The following is a 23903-nucleotide window of genomic DNA, read 5'->3' on the forward strand; positions in this document are numbered from 1 at the left end:
CACCATCACTTGGTACAACCGGAGTCTGACTGACCGAGGCTTACACCGTCACGGTAAAATAGTTTTCCTTTCCAGAAGCCTTCGGTACCTGTTTCGAAGTTAACCAGAAGACTGCTCCGAAGGAAGAAACTGGAGGCGGGACCTGGGCTTTGTTAGGATGTCGCCCTCCGACCGTCTGACAGCTCCCTGCGTGAGAAAGGGCGCTCGGCTAGTTCAGGAACAGACGGAGCTGAGCTGGGAGAATCTCGCATTCTGGGCGCGAACCGCTCCCGCCAAGGCCCTGGCGGGTGCTCAGGCCAGTGCTGACGCCAGGAGAGCGGCGTGTCCCAGGACCGCGTGCCCAGTGTTCCCGGCGGGCAAGGGCGCCTCCAGCAGCCCGAGGAGCGTCCTCAGGCTGTGGGGTGGGAGACAGAGGTCAGGCACCATGATGTGTCTGTCATCTACACACATCCTCTACCTCTTATGCCACGGGCGCTGAACACACGTGTTCTCGTTGTACTTCTTTTCAGTACCCACTAGGGCAGAGCCAAAAAACACGCAGGTGTCAGCCGTGCTCCCGCAGGAAATACAAACGTCACCGAGCAGTGAGCAGGTGGCACTGTCCTACTTAGTATCCGAGTTGACCCGGGGCACACGTGCTAACAGTCTCCCTACAGTAACTCACCTGAAACGCTCCAACTGAAATTAGTTCCCAGCAAATACAACAAAGGACGTAAGTGAAAATTAATTTAATGCTTGGCTAAAGCTTAATTACATATATCATTATCAAACAATAGTCCTTAATTTCTAAAAAGTTCCTCTTTTGAAAATCACAGAATCAGAAAGCATAAACTTTGAAACAAGTCCCTGGGTATTTACACCGCGTATGAACAGCATAGAAGACCATGGATATTCAGTCGCCTGGGTGTGTGGCGAACCAGCAAGGCGTATTATTTATTGCATCTATAACTCACATATGTGGGATTTAAAATGACAGATACCAAATTCAAATGCATGTATTTGTAAGCTGCTTAGGGAGTAAAATCATGAATGAGCCAGGAGAGTCAGCCCAAAACCATGCAGTTAGGTTGTGGGTCTATTATTTTTAAGAATTACACTTCCACATTCTTTTGAAAACCCTACGTTGCACGTTGAGTTCCACGAAGCCCAAGTTGGACACAGCGCCGATGCGGGAGGAGCTCGCCGCCGCCCAGGGATCAAGCCACACCGACCGCAACGGGGGGCAGCACAGCAGCCCCCGCGCTGCTGCCCACAGGGAGGACCCTGAGCACGTGCCAGCCCTTTGTTGCAACAGTGGCTTCCCAAGACAATCTGCTCCGGAATAACTTCCTGCTGTTAAAAGGCTTACTCTGTAGAAAAACACCACGAATTTCCAGTGAAAGTAACTCATGGTGGTATAAATATATATATGCATTAATTACACAATTTACACTGCACACATTGTTTACAGAGAACAATTAGCTGAGAGGGTTAATTGGAATAACCATATAAAATACTTCTGTAAACAAAGTATGACAGGCAACAAGGAAAACATTCGTAAAACTTCCTAGAAATAATCTCAACTCCTTTCATTCTGAAGAAACCGCATTTAAGGACACAGTATTGGATATTAATGTTCTTTGTATTAAAACAAGAATCGCTATTTACAGTGTAAGAAACTTTACATATATACAGGGTCTGTACACGAGGAATGGTACTACAGCAAGTGGGCTGTGCGGTGTCAGGCCGACTTCCCTTCCACCAAGGACTTGAATTCCTTCACGTTGTGTTCGCCTGCGACAGCCACCGCGTGATCCAGCGCGTGGACACTTGCAAGGAGCTTGATTATCTGTTTGATATTTTCCCTAAAAGAGAAAAAAATGTAGTAGCATCCCATTAATTAGTACAAAAGCCCTAAAGGGAAAATTTGTTAACTTTATGACCTTTTTTAAGGTTTTACAATCAGTTTTTCCAAGAATACATTTTTAAAGGAAAACAAAGAAATGAGCAAGCTACAGCATATTTAAATTACCCATTAAAAAAAACACCCTGAAATCTCACGGAGATCAGGGATTTTCATTACTGCCCAGAATGAAGAAGCAGCAATCTATTTCCCAATTGCCCAGGCCCTGCCCTGTTCCTCCCCCAACAGCGTGCTCTCTCAGAACACCCCCGGAACCGGGCCATTTGTCCACTCAGCACCGCCCAAGACCCAGCACGATCCCCAGGCTCCGGAACCCACTGGTTCCTCAGCATCCTGGCTGGAAGCCATTCTGCCTTCTCGCACATTCTAGCAAACGCAGAAACAGCCAGTGATGGGGACCAGGCCCCGGCCCCGCCCAGAGCTGACTCAGCAGGTGGGCGGGCCCGAGACGCTGCATTTCTGACTCAGCTCCGGGGTGACGCTGGTGCTGCTGGCCCGGGAACTGCGCTCTGCCGTGGGCTGTGTGAACACTTAGTGGGAAGCACTTCTGAGTGGTCACACAAGTGACACTAGCGTTGTCTCTTCTTTACAGAACTGAAGGAAGTGCCTTTCAGCAGAGGACGAACATCTGTGAAACGGCCACCGACGTGGAGCGCATGTTACGTGCACTGTGCCCAGCAGGTGCAGAAAGCTGCTCTCTGTGCACAGCCCACACTGGGGATATTTCACCCCAGACAAAAACAGTGTCAACAAGTGACACAGCCCGACCAGCTGGCTCAGTGGTTGAATGTCGACTCATGAACCAGGAGGTCAGGGTTCGATTCCTGGTCAGGACACATGCCTGGGTTTTGGGCTTGATCCCCAGTGAGGGGTGTGCAGGAGGCAGCCAATCCATGAATCTCTCTTATCACTGATGTTTCTATCGCTCTCCCCCCACTCCCTTCCTCTCTGAAATCAATTTTTAAAAAGTAGACAGAATTCACTAAGAAAATGTAACACTGTGAGAAGAAATAGTGCTAATAACCACCAACACAGAAAATAGAATTAAGATACAAAGCAAAATTACCTGCCAAAGAATTTTAACATGAAAATCTTTACTACCTACTTTGCCTTAAATTTTTTTTATTTTTTATTGATTTTAGAGAGGAAGGAGGAGGGGGAGAAACACTGATGGGCTGCCTCCGGCACGCCCCCCAAAGGGGACTGAGCCCCAACCTGGGACAACACTGCACCAGCGGAGCCACACCTACTTCGCCTTTAATTTTATCATAAAATAGAGCAAAATTTCTCTTTGGAAAATAAGGTTCTTTTACATGGAAGAGGAATGAGGAAAAAAATAGGTTTTGTGAAAGGGGTATGATTAATGGTATGATATAAACATATATTTTTAAAAAGTCTTTTAAATTATACTAATTATTGTTTACTCTTTATTTTTAGATATTTATCCCAAAAGTACACGAATATCCAAAACAATGTCCACAAAAAGAAGTCACAATTTATTTATCCCTTTCTTGCAACCTTGGATAAAAATTATGTGTCAGCTGCTCCCCAAAACTCTCGAGTGATGACCTTCGGTCTGTGTTAGGGGTACAGAAGTCTTTTTTTTATGCCTTCATAAAATATCCTGTTGAAAAAGATTAGGTAAAACCACAGAAACAGAAAATAATGTAGACTTTTGGAATGTTTACTAAGACCAAGTCAATGTACAGTTTAAAGTAAAATATAAGCATGTCTTAAACCATTTTCTAATACTAAATCTAACAATTAAGTAAAGATGAGGTCACCATTTCATTAAATAATCACAACTAATTACCTTGCGTTTCTTTTTTCCACATCAGAGCATCCGATGCTGTTCCTATAAATCGTATCGGCTAAGTGTACGAGGTATCGACAGAAGTTTTCTAACTGAGGAATAGTTCTCTCTCCTTTCAGATTCAGGAACCATTGCTTGGGGAAACAATTGATTACCTATGGAGAAGATGCAAAACAAAACAGAATACACAGAAGTGTCTAAAATCTGAGTCTAGATACGAACTAGAAGACTTGCTACTGGGCTTTATATAACTAATAACTTTGAGGGATATTCTTTCAATCTACAGTAACTGTATCATTTTCCTTAACGTACCTGAGGTTTTACTTCAACACGTAGGTCAGGTACTCAAAGCAAAAGGCAAATGATTGGCCCCACATTTAAGTACATTAGGGACTTAACACTGATAACCAAAGGCTTTATTTCCTCTCTCCAGCCTTCCAGAAGCCCTGAGTGGTCGGATGCTCCTTTATCAGCAGCTTGTGGTTTAAAAACAAGTGCAGCATAAACACACCACAGGGAGCTCCCCCGGGGGCACCGAGCGCGAGAGCCTGCGAGAGGCGAGGGCGGCCGAGTCCCGCCTGGGAGAGGACAGCCCTCCCCAGGGAGTCAGGCGCGGGTAGAGAGGAGGCCGAGCCCACAGAGAGCCAGGGATGCTTGGAGAGATGATCCCAGGGCTGGGGCTGAGCAAGTCCCAGGTGGGCCCGAGCATCATGTGCCAGAAAGCAAGACAGTGTCCCTCAAAACGAGAGGACATGTCAGAAGGCCACAGAAGTCCACCTGAAGGACTGCCACTGATGCAATCTGGGATAATCGTTGGCAATGAGGCAGAACCTGGATCTCATGGGAAATTACCCGACACCCAAACTGAGGGACATTCTACAGAAGAACTGGCCTATCATCTTAGAAAACGTCAAGGTGACGAAGGCCAGGACGAGACTGAAGAGTCCCCCAGATTAAAGGAGACGGGAGAGACGAGATGATCAATGGCCACAGGCGGCCGGGGCGTCTTTCCTCCCCTCATCACTGTGACTGCTCCCGGGCCGCGGGGCAGAGGTGTGAGCATCAGCTGCTCCTGGTGCGGAGGGAGGCTACACTGCAGCCCGGAGCAGAGCATCCATGCTCACAGGCAACAGACAGAGCATCCATGCTCACAGGCAACAGACAGAGCATCCATGCTCACAGGCAACAGACAGACAGACCCCGACCCCGTCCCGGGAAAAACTCCCCTCGCAAATCCGCCTTAATGTTGTGACTGTTTCAAAAAATATTTTTTAAAAGAACAAATTAGGGAACTCCTGTATAAAGTAGGAAAAGCAATATTAAAAAAATCATATCTTAAGTTAGGAAATGAACTATTTCTTTAGTAACATTCAAAATAGCATTCATTCAACTGTTAAAAAATTACCCATATACAACAATACACATTTTATGCAAAAAATGCTGTGTTAGTTTGTTTGGAACTACCTGGGTCAACCTCACACTAAGTCCAAAAATCAAAGGGGTTTTTATAAAATCTCAAATTTCTCTTCAAACAAAGAAAACAATTCATGTTAATGTATGTGCCTTGGAAACGATAATATGTGTCATTTAACTCACGTTTTGGGCTTTTTTTATGCTGTCATCTCCATATTCTGAATTCTGAAAAGCCATGAGAATATATCTATTTAATAAGCCATCTATTGATAACTCCTGAAGAGTTTTATTGGAGAAAATGCCATACCATTGAAGGAAATTCCCTAAGAGCTAGAAAGAAGAAAAAAATAGTGAGGGCAATGTCAAGCAATTCAATTAGGTACAAAATAAATTAATTATTAGTCAAATAAAACACCATTAGAATACAGTGAACCTTGTCTTGCAAGAGTCCTAACAGCACTTTAAAGGCCCAAATACTTCCTAGAACGACCCAATATTTCCATTTTAATTGTTAATTAATCGAGGCGTCACCCTTTCTGACTGCAGCACTGTGTTCACCAGGGCTCGGAAGGCTGGCCTGAGCGAGGGCACCGACAGCTCCAGCTCCGCCAGCTCAGCCAGCTCAGCACGTGTGACCTGCGAGCCGCCATCACCCAGCGCAGCCCCGCCACCCGCCGCCATGTCTCGTCCCAGGATCTCTCACTCAGTGAGTAGTAACACATCCAGCCAACTGGTGTGGCAGCCGCTGGGCTGTCCTTCTTGAGCGCTCCCTCAAGGCGGTGTGACCCCAGCTGCACCGTCTACCCGTCTCTCGCAGCTCCCTCTGCGCCTCCCTCAGCTGCCCCCCCTCCTTCCTATCACTCCGGTGGGCAGGAGCCCTGGTCAGCCTTCCTCAGCAGGGCTCCAGCAGGGCACGCAATGGCGTGGCTGATTACTTTTCCCAGGGATGGTGCACGGCTAGTGCCATTCCAGATGCGAACGGAAGGAGAACTCATCCTCCCCCCCGAGGCCGGAGGGCATCAGGGATTCCTTCTTCCACAGGCCCCGCTGCTGCCGAGCCAGCCTGGCCAGAGCTGGACTCCCTCACTCCCACCGGAGACCGGCCTCACTGTCCGTCACAGTCACAGTCACGGGCCCGTGAGGACCCAGCAGGATAATCTACATAAGAGTGGCCCAGAGCTTGGCTCACAGTGAATACACAGTCAACACTCACTTCCATTTCCATCATTACTATCCTTCCTGCTTCAACCCAGTATCTCCAAAAATTTGTTCATGTCACTTCTTGCTATAAAAACCCTTCTATGACCCACACACACAAAGGTGAAAAGCAATTCAATAAAGACCAGTCTTTTCAAAGCAGTGCTACAACAAATGAACTTCAAACAGGCCTCGCACTCTACATAAGAAGTAATATATAAAAGTAAAACCTAAAGCGAGGGAACTTATAGAAGGTCCATAGAGAAAAACTTGGTGGCCTTGTGTTAGGCAAATACTTCTTGGAACACTGAAAGCACAAACCATAACAGGAAAAACCAATAAATTGGACTTCGTCAAAATTAAGAATTTCTGCACATTTACACAGTGTTAAGAGAATGAAGACACTCCTGGCTGGTGTGCTCGGTGGTTAGAACATCAGGTTTGATTCCCAGTCGAGGGCATGTACCTGGGTTGCAGTTTAATTCTCCCACCCAGTCTGGGCATGTTTGGGAGGCAACCAATCGATGATTCTTTCTCTCTCCTTCTCTTCCCCCCTTCCCTTCCACTATCTAAAAGCAACGGAAAAATGTCTTCAGGTGAGGATTAAAAAAACACACAACTCAAAAAAACAAAAAAACAACTAAATAAAACAACAACAACAAAAAAAGAAAATGAAGACAAGCCACAGATTGCAGAAAAAAAGAAAAACCCTTTCTAATCCTTTATTCGATAAAGGACTTACTAGTATATCTAGAATATAGAACTCAAAGCTCAATAATAAGAAAACCCAATTTTAAAAAATGGGCAAAAGGTCTGAACAGATACTTCACCAAACTACACACAGAGATGGCCAATACGCACTTGAAAACATGCTCAGCACCACCAGTCATTAGGGAGCTGCAAACTATAGTACGAGATGCACTATCCCCCCAACAGAAGGACTTCGAACACAGCCGGCCAAACCGCTGGCAGTAGCAAGTGCACTGCGTGGTGAGAGTGAGGAAGAATGGAGTAACTGGACCGCTAACATAGTGTTGCTCTGGAAAACAACTTTGCCTGGGTATTTGCCCAAGTGAAATGAAAACTGATTCCCAGGAAAATCTGTGTGTGAACACTTATGGTAGCTTTATTCTAATGACCACAAATCAGAAACAGTCCAAATAGCCCTCAACTGAGGCATGGATAAAAAGACAAAGAAAGTGGTGTATCCACTAAACAATGAATGGGCTACCACTTAGCAATAGGAAGCAATGACCTACTGATAAGGCAGGACACTGGAAAACTTCAGATGCATGTTAAGTGAATGGAGCCAGACTCAAAAGACTACTGACTGTGTAATTCCATTCATAAGACATTCCTGCAAAGTAAACCATCTATATATATAAAAGCCTAAGTGACCGTTCAACTGTTAGCTATGATGTGCACTGACCACTGTGGGACAGACGCTCAACGCACAGGCATGGAAACATGGAACAGACTGATGAATCTCAAAGGGAAGGGGGGAGGGGGAAAGACAGGAAGAGATTAACCAAAGATCTTATATGCACACCAGAGGCCCGGTGCACGGATTCGTGCACCGGTGGAGTCCCTCGGCCTGGCCTGCGGGGATCGGGCTGAAACCAGCAGTCTGACATCCCCCGAGGGGGTCCCATATTGTGCGAGGGTGCAGGCCAGGCCGAGGGACCCCACCAGTGCACGAATGCGTGCATAGGGTCTCTAGTAGGACCATAAAAAGGAGTGGCCAGGGTGTAGGGTGGGCTTGATCACAAAGGGGCGTGGGGAGTTTCGGGGGATGATGGAAGTGTTATATGTCTTGATTTGGGTAGTGAGCATATGACTGAATTCATGCATCAGAACCAACAGGACTATACACGGAGTCAGTGTGACTGTGTGCAGACCAGTTTCCTAGGACTTGGTGCTCCTGCCTCATCCTCCCTCCCTTGAGCCACCCTGGTTTCTATTCTTCCAGCGAACCTTCCCCTGCCCTCAAGGTCCCTCCTCCTGATGCCTCTGGTCTAATAACCTGCATATGGCTTCCTCAGGGTCTAATAACCTGCATATGGCTTCCTCAGGGTCTAATAACCTGCATATGGCTTCCTCAGGGTCTAATAACCCGCATATGGCTTCCTCGGGGTCTAATAACCCGCATATGGCTTCCTCGGGGTCTAATAACCCGCATATGGCTTCCTCGGGGTCTAATAACCTGCATATGGCTTCCTCGGGGTCTAATAACCTGCATATGGCTTCCTCAGGGTCTAATAACCCGCATATGGCTTCCTCAGGGTCTAATAACCCGCATATGGCTTCCTCAGGGTCTAATAACCCGCATATGGCTTCCTCGGGGTCTAATAACCCGCATATGGCTTCCTCGGGGTCTAATAACCCGCATATGGCTTCCTCGGGGTCTAATAACCTGCATATGGCTTCCTCAGGGTCTAATAACCCGCATATGGCTTCCTCAGGGTCTAATAACCCGCATATGGCTTCCTCAGGGTCTAATAACCTGCATATGGCTTCCTCAGGGTCTAATAACCCGCATATGGCTTCCTCAGGGTCTAATAACCTGCATATGGCTTCCTCGGGGTCTAATAACCTGCATATGGCTTCCTCAGGGTCTAATAACCCGCATATGGCTTCCTCGGGGTCTAATAACCCGCATATGGCTTCCTCAGGGTCTAATAACCCGCATATGGCTTCCTCAGGGTCTAATAACCCGCATATGGCTTCCTCAGGGTCTAATAACCCGCATATGGCTTCCTCAGGGTCTAATAACCCGCATATGGCTTCCTCAGGGTCTAATAACCCGCATATGGCTTCCTCGGGGTCTAATAACCCGCATATGGCTTCCTCAGGGTCTAATAACCCGCATATGGCTTCCTCAGGGTCTAATAACCTGCATATGGCTTCCTCAGGGTCTAATAACTCGCATATGGCTTCCTCGGGGTGAAAGGGTCTCCGTGCACTGGTCCTTCTCCACCGGAGGTGCCTGGTCCCCCCACTCCCGCCCCCCCACCCCGGTCGGCCCTGCGGATGGCGAACTGCAGGAAGGCTCCACTTCTCCGTACTGGGCGCCTTATTCCCCACACTCGGTGCCGAGTGCTACTTTCTGAATAAACTGGTTAACAAGGCATTTTGCTGACTAGCTTGCATCTTACTTCATTTTCTCCTATGGAAACATTAAACCTGAATAAACTTCTGGAAGAAAATCATCTTGCAAAATGGAGACTTTGTGTATACACAGATCTAAGCCCATGGAGTTCATCAAACATAAAAACAATTTTCAAGATATAATATATAAAGTCAGGCAAATCTGAAATCTTTTGGATACCACATACATACCTTAACTGAAGACCAAAACTGTCGTTGAAAAAACAAGTAAGGCCCAGAGTTTCTATTTTCTAAGACACTGAAAGAGAAACACACCACGCTCAAGCGTTTCATAGAGACAGCACCACGGTTCCCAGAAGAGAATTCTTCCACAAGGAAGGTGAGTAAGCAAAAGAAGTAACTAAACATTTCAAACTATAATAATCTTATGAAGTAATGGGAATGTATTTTGGACTCGGAGGGAGAACAAAGCATCATCCGCTTTGTTCTAGCTAAGGGACAATGTCCCTCTGAGCTTGTCTCCTCGGCGACAGGCTCCCATCACAGAGGTCAAGTGCGTATTTTAAGCGACCGCTCGTCTTTCCAAGTTCCAGAAGCCTTCTCTGGAAGGTAACGGAGACTGTCACCATCCTTAACGTTCCTAGGAGTTCCTTGTTACTTACTTTTTGGGATATAAGGGCATGAATACATCATCATCTAAAGTTCTCCTCATTCTCAGCAAGAGTGCCTTCAGATACACCTACAGAGGTACAAACATCACACACTGCGGTGAGGGTGGCGGTAAGACTCATCAGCCGTATTCCAACTCAGAGAAGGAAGTACCAACTGAGAGTGGACTCTCTTCTCCGACTCCCCTTCCTCACTGACAGCCCTGAGGTCCCAGCACCCACTCTCCCATTAGTCCCGCCTCAACGACAAGGCAGCAAAGCCACTCAGAGCCCTTCAAGCCTCAACCTGTGTGCAAAGACAGCGACCAGGCACACGACCGGTCCTGCTCGAAATGACATCCCTGAAAACATGACCAGGACAAGAGCGCCTTTTCTCTGGCTAAACGCACACAAATGCCCGAGGGGAACAGCAATTTGAAGTTTGGAAACTAGTTATGAAACAATACCCAGTGGTTTTACACGCTATTTAAACATTTTAGCACTTACATAATCAATTGTTATCTATTCTAGTAGTTTTACATTTTTATTTTCCCTAACAATACAGCTCTTACAGGGATATTTGATCAGTCCCACTGGGAGGTGGGGTGGGGCGGTAAGAGGGTGAGAACAGTCAAACTAAGGGGGTATCTGGACTCATTACAGCACCTGCCAATGCAGACTTCCAACTGCGAACCATAAGCTCGGAGCTGGTGCCTTTCAGGCGTTAGAGGACCAGAGGCCCACGCGGGAGAACCGCTTTCTAGCTGACTTACAACATTCCCCTCATCCTCTCAACTCCTGTTGTTTTCAAAAGAAGAAAACAAACAAAAAAACAAAAGCAAAACACCTTCCCAAGATAGTAGTGACATTACCTGTGTATTTTTGTTTTCTGCATTCGCTACGGAAGGATATCCGTTTACTAACTTTAACGTGATCCCAACCATCCTTGCCGTCTGTGTGGTGGAAAAGGGGTCCCACATGCTTTCCGCGATCACTGTGAGGGAAGGGAGAAGGTGCTCAGACGCAATGCCAACTGCAGCCGGCTGAAACCCGACGCCGAGCTGCCTCGCTCACGCAGTGGCCGTCTGCTTCTCTAGAGCTAAGCCTGTCCCTTGTCATACACCTGGGGAATGCCGGGGGTTAGGAGAAGTGAGAGGGGAGAGATTCCTCCATTTTCTGCTGACCAGTGAAAATTAATTCGGGGGAAAGATTTCAATACCCTAAGAAACATTGTCCCAGCACCAAGACTTTCTAACTAAAAAAGCTGAAACTTATATTTAATACTTTCAATCAGTTCCTGCATCAAGTATTTCTAATCTCGTGAGAAACAGATGAAAGTAATGAAACTGCTCTCCAGAAAAATGCATATGCCCCCAAATTTATGTTTTGTTTCAGGCAGTCTTTAAAGGTCTCTCAAACTTGTCCCTGGATCAATTACTGTCCCAACTCCAGGCCCCTCCAAGATGGCCTTCCAGTCCAGGTAGAGACAGGCATCTCCCCTGAGCTGCTCCGGCCGGGGTAACTGTCCTTGATAATGACCGCCCATGAGGAACACGCGTGACGAGAGCCCTACCTGTGAGTTTCGGGAGGATCACCTTCTCCACAATGGTGGGCAGCAGCGCGATGTCCACGTCCTCTCTCTCCTGCTCGCGCTCTTCACAGCCATAAAACAGCAGCGACTCAAACCACAGCATGTTCTCAAAGTCCCGGCACTTGGCCTACGAAAGGGTAACAAGGTCACCGACACTGAAACGGAGGCGGCAGCTGCTTGGAGCCATCACAGGAGTTCACCTCAGTCACACACAGTGCACCCGGACGAAGGACAGGAAACCCGCTTTCAGGTGGTCAAGGACGCGGCCCTGGAAGACGGGCATCGGACGAGGAGAGCTGCCCATCAGGCGGGCAGGGTGGGGGCTGCAGGCCGGGTAAGGACTTGCTGAGCTCAGGGGACAGAAACTGGGTTCAGGGAGCTGCGGGGCAGAGGGAGCTACACTTGGAGAACAGAATGCACACAGGTCCTCAGGAGCCCTGGCCGTGTACTGTGTACTGTGGACTAACACACACGTGCACGTGCACACCGGTCCTCACAGGCCTGTGCTGTGTACTAACATACACATGCACGGGGGACACTCCATAGGTCTGGCAAAGAGCGACAGGGGGCTGTGAGCTGGATCATTCTAGAGCTCACATTTTTTTTCAATCGTTTCCAGAGCTTCAACCTCAATTCTTTTTCACTCCCGTTTAAACGTTCAACCCAACCAATCACATTCACGCCCATTCATATGTGGGTAACTTCCAAAACCCTATCTTAAACACAACCACTAGACATATGTAGTCAGGTCTAGTCTCCTCTCTGAGATCCGAGGCCAGCAGGCCTACTGATTCCACCTCCTGGACTTATCACCTTGCTCATTCGTTCGGGCCCGCATTTCACACCTGCCTCACTGCGCTTCCCCATGAGGCTCTAAGCTCAGGCTCAACGGACCAATTCTTCCTTCCCACGCGTGTTCACATGTAAATTTAGTGGCTGAGGAAGGCCTTGCTGGAAAGCAGCAGAGTGCTCTCGAGAAGAGTGGAGCATAACAAGAGAGGTCCTCGGTGAAGGCCCGCTGCAGTCGGCGCCAACCACAGCCCTGCACGCTCTCCCGAGGAAGGTTTAGCTCAGCGCCCATCTCTAGCTTTGAGATGAGCATTTCCCAGGCCCCGGGCACGTGGCTTTCAGGCAGTGACAGAGCCACCCACCTCAAGAGGAGTCCAGGTGAGAAGCTGCAGCCGGATGAGGGGGTTGAACAACTTGGGCAAACACAGGCCAATGTAAGCATCCTTGTAGGACGTGTAGTATCTCGAACGCCAGGCTTCAAACTGGGATTTAATACAGTCGATCGAGTAGAAACTCTCCAGGACATCTTCAAAAACCTTGCTGGACTCCTTTGAAATGCGATCTAAAAACAAGCCCACCCCGCAGAGGACATGGCTCAGTATGTAACAGAGAAAGCACAGGTCAATGTGGCAGCGCTTTCTTTGTAGCCTGGCTCCTTACCGAGTCTTACCTGTTCACTACCCTTAGGGGGAGGGATACACAGGGGAGTGTAGGTTCACCCCACAGTGCAGGCACCCTTTCTTTTGCCCGGCTCCAGTACGTACCATTTGCTATTGTACGGTTTAGTTAAATATCACCTGTCCCCCAACAATTCAGTTCAAACTTCAGTTACCATGGTACCCTAGCGAGTAACCACATAAAGTACCAACTATGCTGCTAGTCTGCAGTCCACAGATCACGGTCATCAGTGACCCACAGAGCCGCTTCTTTCCAAGACTGCGATGCCGACACAGACCAGAGTCAGTGACAGCGCTGAGGGTCTTTCAGGGAAAGGCCACATGATGCCCCAGATGACTTGGGAAAGGGCAGTCTTTCCAATGGGGATCTGAGTGTGACAACCTACTTCTCAAAATCCATCTAACACGCCAATAGTGGGGCTATCTGACATTGGTCAGCTGTTATTATGCAACAACAAACAGCATTTTGTATGAAGTATTCTTACCCAAAAAACAGTAACTTCAATCTAATCAAGGGCTCAGAACTAGATTCCAGTTTACAAGAAATACAGTGAACAGAGGAACACGCTAGTACCACGAGCAAACAGACAAGTCTAGACTGCAGGACACTCTGCAAGATGAGCAGCCTGCCCTTTTCAAAAGGAAAGTCTGAGACAAGCCGATGGATAACAGGAGAGTGTGTGTGTGTGTCAAGTGCGGGTGGATATTCATTAATTCCAGGAAAAAAGCGCTAACAACCAAATGCTGGTCCTGGTTTGGAAAACACAGAATAACTCACAAAAGGTATCACAATTTTGTGGGGGCTGATGAGGACACAGATGGTGTTAAGAAACGTTGGTTCATTTTCTAGGTGTGAATGGCATTGTGATTCAGGAAAAACACACTTGTCTCAGAGACACACCCTGAAGCTGTAAGGGGTGTCGGCAGGATGTGTGGGTGACTCTCCAATGGCTCGGCAAACACCACGTTCAGACAGACATCCATCCAGGAAGGGACAGAGCAAACCTGGCGGAGGAGTGACACGGTGGGCCTGGGGACAGGTGCGCGGTAACCACTGTGCTGTCCTGCTGAGTTTTCTCTGTTAGAAAAGTTCACCACGAAAAAGTCCCGAGAGGGCTGGAGCCGGCAAGGGCTTCTACTCGGGGACCCTCTGGAAAAGCCCGGCGCAGACTAACCTCCCTCTTGGTGGGAATTACTCGGGGCTCCCAGGCCGGGAGTGTCCCCAGGGCTGCGGCTCCACCGCCAGCTCACCTTCCGGAAGGCAGGCGCCCTGGGACCTGACACCACTGCTGTCACTTAGGTCCTACGGTTCTGAAGTTCAGCAACACTCGCTCTGCAAGTGCTCCGTCAACCCCACGACAAGGGCCACGACTAGTCTGAGAACTCATCACGATGCTCATCGTAAAAACGGGTCACGTTTGCACAATGGGCTCTAACAGAGGCCACACCCCAGCAGGAACCAAACTGACCAGTCTCATTCCCAAACAAACGGCTGACCTTTCTCCAGGTTGAAGTTCGTGATGTCTGTGGACGTCTCCTCGTCGTCACTGGAAAGGCCTTCCAGGTGATCTGCCATCTTCCCCGTTTGCTCTCTGGCTTGTCGCCGCCGAGTCCTAAACAACAAACACCGAGTTCAAACCCGACCAGAGAGCTGCCGCCCTGCCCACGCCGCCAGCAGCAGGCGCCGGGTACCTCCTGGCCTCGCGCTCTGCGATCCGCCGCTTTGCGTGCTCCTGATACAGGGCCCGATCTCGCCCAAAGGAATCGAGATTTGGTGCCATGAGAGCCTTATCTGTAAAACAACAACGGTCACAGTGAGAACCCTTCTCCACCCCCGGAGGAAAGAGTTTGCACAGAATCAGCCACACGACAGACCGCGTGCTAATCTCAACAGCAGGGTCTGCCAGCCTCACGGTCACCAGATCGCTTTCCAGCCCCCGGCAAACCTCCTATCGCTGTCCTCACAAAAAGGAGCAGAGCAGTAAGTTCAACGACCCTGCGTGAGTGCGATGGATTCAATCCCTATTTTTATCTCTAAGTCACAGAAGCTGATGCGATCATGACGACCAAATAAAAAATCTGCATTAACTCTGCAAAGGGCAAATAAGACATGTTGAATGACATGAAATGACAGGAAAAAAACACATGTAGGACGTGAAAACAGCTTTGCCGCAGTTTAACCATGTATTCTGGTTCTGCTGTGCAGCACTGTGTTCTCTATTACCACTTCCAGAACCAGGGCAGAATCAACATGTACACTGAAACTATCTATCAGCACCGACTTCCGCTTCTCACACTCCTCTTTTAAAGCAGCTTCCTTCTTTCCCTTCTTTCCCTATTTCTCATCTCTCTTTTCTTAACTTTCTAGGGCAACTGTTTAGCGTTAGCTTCCAACCTGCCTATTTAAATTTATTTCCAATGACCGTATTTTTAGTTTCCATGAGGCGGTTCTTGTTCTTACAACACTCTTTCCTCAGCATCCTCTGCCTGCCTTCCGTGTGGGAGACCTTTCACTGTCCCCCCAAGATCAGTTAAGGTGACCTGCCACCTGCACTGCCTGGGGGGCTCTGACTACCAGCTACCTCACATAAAGACGGGAGGTCTGTGGACACGGGGAAGCTAACACAGCCATCTCCGTCAGATCGCTGGGGAGAAACTCAACTCTTTTGTTGGGGCCCAAGATTGTCTCAGGGTCTTCTCTCCAAACCCATTCTTTCTCCAGAAAAGAATCCTCGGATCTCTGAGCGTCTGGCTGCAATCCCTCCTCATCTACACTTGAGCTCCGCACCACGACGTCCTGTGACACAGTCAGTCCTCACTAACCCCGTCAGTTCACCACAGGCTACCTGCTGTGAGCAAGAGGAAAGTGCCTACAGCGTCACAGCCAAACACTCAAGGACCTGCTCCGACGGCAGCGGGGAGGAAACCACCAAGGGTGAGAGGAGATCACGTGCGAAATGACAGCAAGCGTAGCCGCTGCCCCCACCATGTGTCACCAACAGGAACAATAAAAACAAGGACTCGTTCTCTACCCGGCCCCACCTAACTCTTCTAGACCGTGGTGTTTGTAAAGCTGACTTCCTTACTGGGCTTTTTATTCATATTTCAAAACAGCTCAGACAGCAGGAAGGGTGCTCCAGCTCTCACAAAGGATAAAGGGGTGAGTCTAGGACACAGAGGCCCAGCCTTCCCTGCCGGGTGAGTTCCCAACCCACAAAACAATTCCTGCCTCTTTAAGAGGGACCCTTCATTGAAGAACTATTTTAAAGAATACTCATTACTATGACACGTATTTAAATGTTGCCGTATTTATGGGTCGTATGAAATACCTATGTTGAGGGGGGTGTGAGTTGGCGGCTCACGTGACAGCCCGGCATTTCTGTGAGAACCACCTGCAGTCACTGTGACAAGTGTTTGCAAATGGAAAGAGATGAACTCTGGCTTGTTTGTTTATAAAGATCAGAAAGGGAATTAGTACTTCCGTGCCCCAGGTAATTTTCCTCCAATCGTTGGCAATGAGTACTTCCTCTAGGGCAGTATTTTTTTCACTCTCTCATTACCTTCCAATTTCCAACTCTCGTCTGATTAGCATACAGCACCACTCCAGCCTCCTTCCCATTCCGTGTACGTAAGGAGCTCCAACGGCGCAGAACGGCCGCGAGGCAGGAAGGGCCTGAGGAAGGGCGCAGCGCACACCGGTCCCTCCGAGGGAGCCACTCCCCGTGGGGGGAGGCGTGCTGGCGGCTGGGACCTGCCCCAGAATGCTGCTTCCGTCTGGACCAAAAGGGCCTTGGAGGTGCACTTGTCACTCAGGCGCCGGCACAGAACGCCAATTTAAACTTAGGGGCAAAAATAAAAGGTCCCAGACGTGCCCAGGCGTCACCCGAGTCTGACTCTGCGGGGGCCGCGTCCCCACCTCTGTCACCACCTCGTCACGATGCTCTAAACCACCAGGAGGGCGGCTTCCCCAGGGCCTCCCCGGACAAAGCCTGGTCTTCAGGGAGAAGGCACCAGGGCCCTGAGCCGCGCAGGACCGGGGCGGGGCTGAACATGCAGGTGACTTGCCGCCATCCAAGGCCTAGCCAGCACCGCGTAAGGACGGGAACCTGCATTTAAATGAACGCCCGGGCAATTCCCATGCACATTCCCCCTGGACCTGCTGGCTCGGGAACAGAGATGACAGAGAGCCACCAGCAGCCCGGCTGGGAGAACTCCCATTCCAGCGCCCAACGTGGAGGGCCGTGGAAACGGAATGAAAACTTGTAGACACCTGGCCAAAGGGTCTCACTAAGCTCGTGAGTAAGAGGTTTCCTATTCATTCTGGTTTTCCAAAACACTCATCACAGTGCAAGAGGGGAAATTCAATTTCTAATTTTCACACCAATATTTCAAGAAATAGAGGTACCAACTGACTTACTAAAAATCCTAGTGTAGTATATGACAGACTGCAAAATACAAATGATTTTTAAATACAAAAAATTTGCTTTCTCCAAGGGGTGAAGCTCAAAACTCATTTATGTAATAAACCCGTCTGCCCCCCAAATTCCAGTCCCTCATGCAGACTCTCTCACTGTGAGCAGCCATGGCGTTTGCACTGCGGCCACTGGCAGGATGAAAATGGGGGCAAAAATCATTCAGAGCCAAACGGACAGTGGCTTTAAGATGAATGCTGGGATGTCTCTGCGAACTCCAGAGAATAACAATATGCCCGAGGGAGAGTAAGATGGCGGAGGCAGAGTAAGTTCTTGAGCTCCTTTATGAAGCAGTATTTGTAAACACAACGCAGCTACATGCTGTTATAGTTTTTAGATCTAACACAAGAGCAAGGGAATTCATTTATTTAAAAAAAAAGATGCTCTGAGATCTAATTTTCAATTAGGCTGCACTAAGTAAACAAGGTTGTTTAATGAATAATAAAAACCTTCAAGATGGACTGACTTGAATGGCTTGAAAACTCCGAAGATTCATCTTTAATATCATCTTGTCGTCTTTGGACAAGGCGGGAAGCTCGCTGTTTGTACAGCTGATGTATTGCTGATTCAAGTTCATTAATCAGTGGCACCTGTGAAAATACAACACACTCCGTAACACCCAGCTCCTCAGCTGCGCACGTCCTTGAGGGCTCCACACTACTTCCGGGTCTCTGAACCAGTCCCCTCTAAGGACAGAACATCACCAGTCCCCAGCGGGCACCAAGAGCAATGCGGTTAGTTCTAGGCTGTTCAGGAAACATCACTTTTTAATCCACACACGGCGCTAGCATGTCCGGTGCCTAGTTCCTGGAGCAAAGGTTTGGTTAGGAGACTCAACACTTCAACCTTAGTGAAGAGATGCAGACGTGCGATCGCCTCTCTTTGGAATCAAGTCCTTGGCAGTCTCTTCACGTCCAGTTGTAACTTCCCAGCGGCACGTCTGCCCGCAGTCTCCTAGTTTTCAATAACCCCTCCTCCCTGACACCAAGCCTGGGTGCTGCGCAGGCGAGAACGGGGCTAAGCCCTCAGGCATAAGCCGCTCCTCCCTCAGAGGCCTGACTGCCGCTCTCTCCACCTCCCAGGGAAACGGCCCTCGCTCACGTTAGTCCGGCCAGTAACACTCTGGCTCACTAACGCGCCACAAAGCCCCTCCTGTGTGTCCGTCCTTCATAATAAAATAAAGTAAGTCTTCACGTGAACTGTCACTTTACAGAGCCACGAACTTTTTCAGTTACTCTCCGTGGCTCACACAGAACACAAAAGCTGACAAAAAAAGACCTCACTGAGAAGAAGAGAGCAGCCCCGGCCGGGTGGCTCCCTTAGCTGGGCGCTATGCTGTGCCCGGAAAGGCTGCCGGTTCGATTCCCGGCCAGGGCACATGCCGGGGCGGTGGGCTCCATCCTCGGTTGGGGGGCATGCAGGAGGCGGCCTATCGATGTTTCACTCTCACATCTGTTTCTCTCTCTCACTCCCTCCCTCTCTCTAAAAATCAATTTAAAAATCTTCAGAAGAGCCAAAACCGGTTTGGCTCAGTGGATAGAGCGTCGGCCTGTGGACTCAAGGGTCCCAGGTTCGATTCCGGTCAAGGGCATGTACCTTGGTTGCGGGCACATCCCCAGTGGGGGGTGTGCAGGAGGCAGCTGATCAATGTTTCTCTCTCATCAGTGTTTCTAACTCCCTGTCCCTCTCCCTTCCTCTCTGTAAAAAATCAATAAAATACATTAAAAAAAATCTTCAGAAGAAAAGGTCTCTTTATAACCTTATCTTATAACCAAATGTTACGAAACTTTCACAAAACACTGACGACCACCGCAGATGCCGGAGGAAACCAGAAACTCCAGTTCCCCGGTGGTTGGTGCGAATGGAAACACATGATTTAGCCCGGGCACTGGCCCAGGTGTGGCAGCAGCTTCCTGGACGGACAGACTGCGATGGAAACAAAAGGCAGGTGGGACACAGACGTGACAAAAGCAATGGCACACGCTGCCACGACCCCATCGCAAGAGCAGCTGCGGGGGCGGGAAGGTCCCAGTGAGTCCTTCATCCTGACACGCCTCCCCGTGGGAGCGGGTCCCACACCTGCACTGACTATGGCCGACAGCTGAGCCAGCGACCACCTGTAAAGTGGACTCCCACCGGCTTCTGAAGCAATGGCTGCGGCTGTTCTGACCAGGCCGGCCACACACACCCCCATGTACCTACGGGCACTCCTCCGGTCTGGCCACTGAACGCTCCCCTACCTGACGTAGCGGGGGACAGGATTTAATTATTCAACTTAGCGAAAATGCCGATAATGCGATTTTCCTGCTCAGGTAACTGGAATGTCTTTAACCGCGCCCAGAGAATCCTACTGAGAACCACAGCCCTGAGGCGCATTTTCAGCTCTCACTCACGGTTTTTAACAGTACGGACTGATCTCAAGAGTAAGCACCATGAACAATCTTTAGCCTCTCCAAACTGTTATTATTGATTATTATTATTCAAGACCAAATATAAGGTGAAAACATAAGAAGGAAGATGACTATAGAGAAACAAAACAATGGAAACTTAAAATGATCTGCAGATAATTAAAAATCTAAGATCAAAATCACTTAAAACTTTTATAACAAAAGAAAAAAACTAAGGAATGTTGATCTTTTTATGGTCTTACCCAAAACAATAGTTATAATATTACTAAAATCAATACTCAGATCTACCCAAATGTTCTAAATATTTCCCAGATGACAACTTAGGAGATTATTCACTCAGCAGGAATCTCTTAAAATTGAATGTATATGAAAATGTCAAAATGAAATAAAATACTCGTCTTTAAAAGGGGAATTATCTACATCTTTCTATTAAAACGTAGTCACTGTATAACACACAAGGACTAAGATCTGCTCCCAAACCAGTCCTCGGTGCCTCTGACCCCTCAGGCTGAAGCAGGCTGCTCTGGAGCGGGGACCAAGCAGGGAAGGCACATGAAGGTCCAAAGAAAAAGCCCAACGACTCCAAGCTCCTCAGGGACCAGCCTCCCTCCAGGCAGGTTCAGGAAGGTCCTTTCTCCAGCCCCACCACGCCCCGGGGTCAAAGGCGTATTGGTAGGAGAGACACCACCAGCTCTGACACTTACATCGGCCCCTGCACAGAGCACCGTGTCTCTTTCCCACCCTGCACCCTAAGCCTCCCATCTGCCACAAGGGACGCAGCACAGCTCAGCTGTGGCTGCTCCTCCAGAAACCAGGGGGCAAGTCCTAGGGGCCTGGCGATGCTGCCTCAGCCGGGTCTGACCACGGCCTGGCTGGAGCCGAGACCCAGGAAGCGTCTGGCCGGGCTCTCCTGCCAGCCTCGGCTTCAGTGCTGAAGTCACCGGGAGATCACAACAGGCTAAAATACTCACCTAACCCTACCACACGCTCAGAGTCTGCGCCAGGCCACACAGCCAAGAGCTGGGAAAGGGGCCTCCACCCTGCCCCGCCGGAGCTCAGAGGCCCCGGGATGTTCAGACACCACCCTCAGCGCACTCTAAAGACCGAGCTGCAAAGTCCACAAATGCTTCCAAACCAAGCCATCAGACAGCAGCTCTATCGTAAAGAGGAAACAGCAATCCAGAAGTCACTTGAGAAAAGGGGTTTTTCTATACAGCCAATTATAAAAGCATAAATCACACTAAAAAACTGAACTTCCCAGTAAAAGGACAGAACCTGGAAGACATGAGACCTTAGAGGACACTATGCCATGAATGGTTTCTGAAATGGATGAAGCACAGGCTGATTTGGATGAAAACCATGAGCAGCAAAGGTGAGCAACTTTAGGGAAAAATAAAAACGACTATTGTTTTGCAACTTTGTGCACATTTGGAGCTGCTTGTACAGACAGCTTCAAGACGAGTTTAAACCTGACCCACAGAAATTAATCCCTTTGGGCGAGTCCCTTCCATTCTGACAACCGGGGCAGGCCAATCACCTATGTCACACTAAGGCAGGCCTGGCCAGTGGCTGATGCAAATGTGCTGTCATCTTTTTTGTTTTCAACAAAGGCGGCATATCTGCCCCCACGATACAAAGCCACTAACGAAGTGAGGCAAACGGAGCATGGCTTTCATCACGTCTAAAGTCGAATTCAGCGATACATTCTGAGCAATACAGACATGATCTACACAAGGCCGCCTACACCTCCCTCACGTGGCCTATTCAAAGAGATTAATATTTTTGCATTCTTACCTTTTCACTGAAACACTCAAGCAAGTCTTGGACATACCCTCGCATTTCTTGCAAAAACTTATACCGTTCACCAATCCCCCCGGAAGACCCTTCTAGTCTCTCAATGGCCCTGGTGGAGTCCACGCGGCTTTGCAGGTGCTTCTCGTGCTGCTGGCGGTTTGCTTTGTGCTCGTCTTTCATGGAGTCCAACCTTGGGAACACAAAGGATACATACAACACGTTACACCCCAAGTCTGTGCTGGCGGGAAGCTTACAATACGAGAATGCATCAGTTCCACTATTAGTTTTACAAAAAGTACTTGGAGTGGCATCTTTTCATCTGCACCGCTTTCCTCTCAAAAAAACAACAACAAACCCCCAAAAAACAAAGGCGAAGTTTAGACTCCACAGTACTTGGTGGGCTAACCACAATTTCAGTTCTGCTCTCCCCCATCTCTGACTACACTCTTTCAGAGTCCAAGAGGCGCAAACTCAAAGTGTCTTCAACAAGATCACGGAGTGGCCTTTAACGTGTCTCGAGGCTCCCACCGAAGTCATCCGAGGAGGCAGAACAGTGACGTCACCTTCGGTGGCTCTGGCCACCCGACTACACGGCGCTGAGGAACACAAAGCTAGGACAGGTCTTTAGGAAGCTGATCTGCCCTACCTGTCTTTAAGCTGTTTCTTTACCAGATCAATAGTAACGGGAGTCATCTCATTACTGGGAGTTTTGAAAGGGGCTGAATTATCTGTTTTTTGAGATTTGCCGTCAGAAGACCCATAGGCCGTGTAACTGTACGGAATGCCGTAGGATGAGCCGTAAGGCATGGCCTGGTAAGTGCTCGGGTAGTACATGTTCACTTCCGCGGGCTGGCTGGCTTGGACCTAGAAAAGAAATGGGAGGTCCGTGGAACTAGTGACAAAAGCTATGGAAAGAATAACTTCAGCCTTCAGGGTTAACCACCACCACCACCACCACCATCAATAGCAAAAATTATACCCATTTCCCAAACAGCATGTAATTAAAATAAATAGACCTCTTCAAAATCAAATAAAAGTAGGGCTGAATGACTGTGTCAACTCTTATGGAATTATCGGATTCATTTCTAAGAATTCTCAGGAAAACATATCAGAGAAACGAAGAGTTGAGGGGACATTAAACATAATCCAAGGCCACCATTTCATCGATGGAAGAAGATAAATGACTTGCATGGCCACAGAGTAAACAGACAAGCAGAGATGAGGCTCTGAGGCCCACACCTGGTCCAGGCCTTCCCCCCTGGCAACAAAGGGTCACGTTCACGCACCTTTCCCTGCACTACTTCCTGTGTAAACAAACGCTGTGACTATTTAGGAAGGCGTTTTTCATCTACAGTAAGAGAAGCCATCTTCTACAACATGATTTCTGAAGTCAGAGAAAGTAAGCGCTGCAGGACAGCAGCCCGGGGCCTGGACGCGGTCCTGGCAGCAGTGAGCTTCCGGAGCACCTGCGGGGCGGGCGACTGGACGGACGCCGGGCGGACGCCGGGCGGACGCCGGCCCCACCCCGGCCCCACCCCCGCCCCACCCGTACGCTCTCATTCTCTAGGCCTCGGGAGGGAGACCTGGCATTTCCCACAACTCCCTGATAGCGATGCTGCTGGTTGAAGAACCACTTTGAGAAACTAGAAATTCTTCCGTCACTGGACTAAAAGAACAAACTAGAATACAGTTTCTTCTAAAAGCTCCTTGGATACATACCTTTTTGTAATTTTCTTAATTATGTTACTTCAGCAAATGACAAAGATTCAAATTCAATATGTTTTAACTTTTACTTTAACAAAATAGGTAAAAACGTTTTTTGTTTTTTTTTTACTTTTTAAAATTTACTTTTTAACTCTTGAAGCTTAATTCTTTATTTCTCACCTGAGGGATGTTAATTCCTTTTCGTATCTGCTCCTGCTCCCATCGGCTGAGCTCCTCGTCTTGCTCCCCAGCGACTAAGGCGTCGTCGTCGCTCCCCTCAATGCCTGCCGTGGAAGCAGAGAAGGTCATGGCCGAGGGGCAGGGAAGGGAGATGCTACCTGATATTTCACAGAAATTAAGCAAAACTGCTGGTGCTGGCTCGGCCTT

General features: G+C 48.7%; 1 protein-coding gene across 2 annotated transcripts in view; it reads right to left on the reverse strand.

Moving 5' to 3' along the window:
- Positions 1–713: 713 nt before the first annotated feature.
- The window catches only part of PAXBP1 (PAX3 and PAX7 binding protein 1), a 32465-nt gene continuing 9275 nt past the window's right edge, over positions 714–23903 (reverse strand). The window contains exons 5-18 of one of the 2 annotated variants that reach the window (XM_054713439.1): positions 23697–23800; positions 22459–22676; positions 21813–22002; positions 18077–18200; positions 14831–14930; positions 14636–14751; positions 12824–13023; positions 11655–11799; positions 10954–11075; positions 10097–10173; positions 9666–9732; positions 5313–5459; positions 3717–3871; positions 714–1844 (exon numbers count right to left, since the gene is read on the reverse strand). In XM_054713439.1, the coding sequence (XP_054569414.1) occupies positions 1721–1844; positions 3717–3871; positions 5313–5459; positions 9666–9732; positions 10097–10173; positions 10954–11075; positions 11655–11799; positions 12824–13023; positions 14636–14751; positions 14831–14930; positions 18077–18200; positions 21813–22002; positions 22459–22676; positions 23697–23800 (1889 nt within the window). In that variant the 3' untranslated portion in view covers positions 714–1720. Of the gene's footprint in view, positions 1845–3716; positions 3872–5312; positions 5460–9665; positions 9733–10096; positions 10174–10953; positions 11076–11654; positions 11800–12823; positions 13024–14635; positions 14752–14830; positions 14931–18076; positions 18201–21812; positions 22003–22458; positions 22677–23696; positions 23801–23903 lie in introns of those variants that run through there. The other variant, XM_054713438.1, reaches the window with a different exon arrangement.

This window comes from Eptesicus fuscus, chromosome 3 (assembly GCF_027574615.1).
Source record: "Eptesicus fuscus isolate TK198812 chromosome 3, DD_ASM_mEF_20220401, whole genome shotgun sequence".
Lineage (NCBI taxonomy): Eukaryota > Metazoa > Chordata > Mammalia > Chiroptera > Vespertilionidae > Eptesicus > Eptesicus fuscus.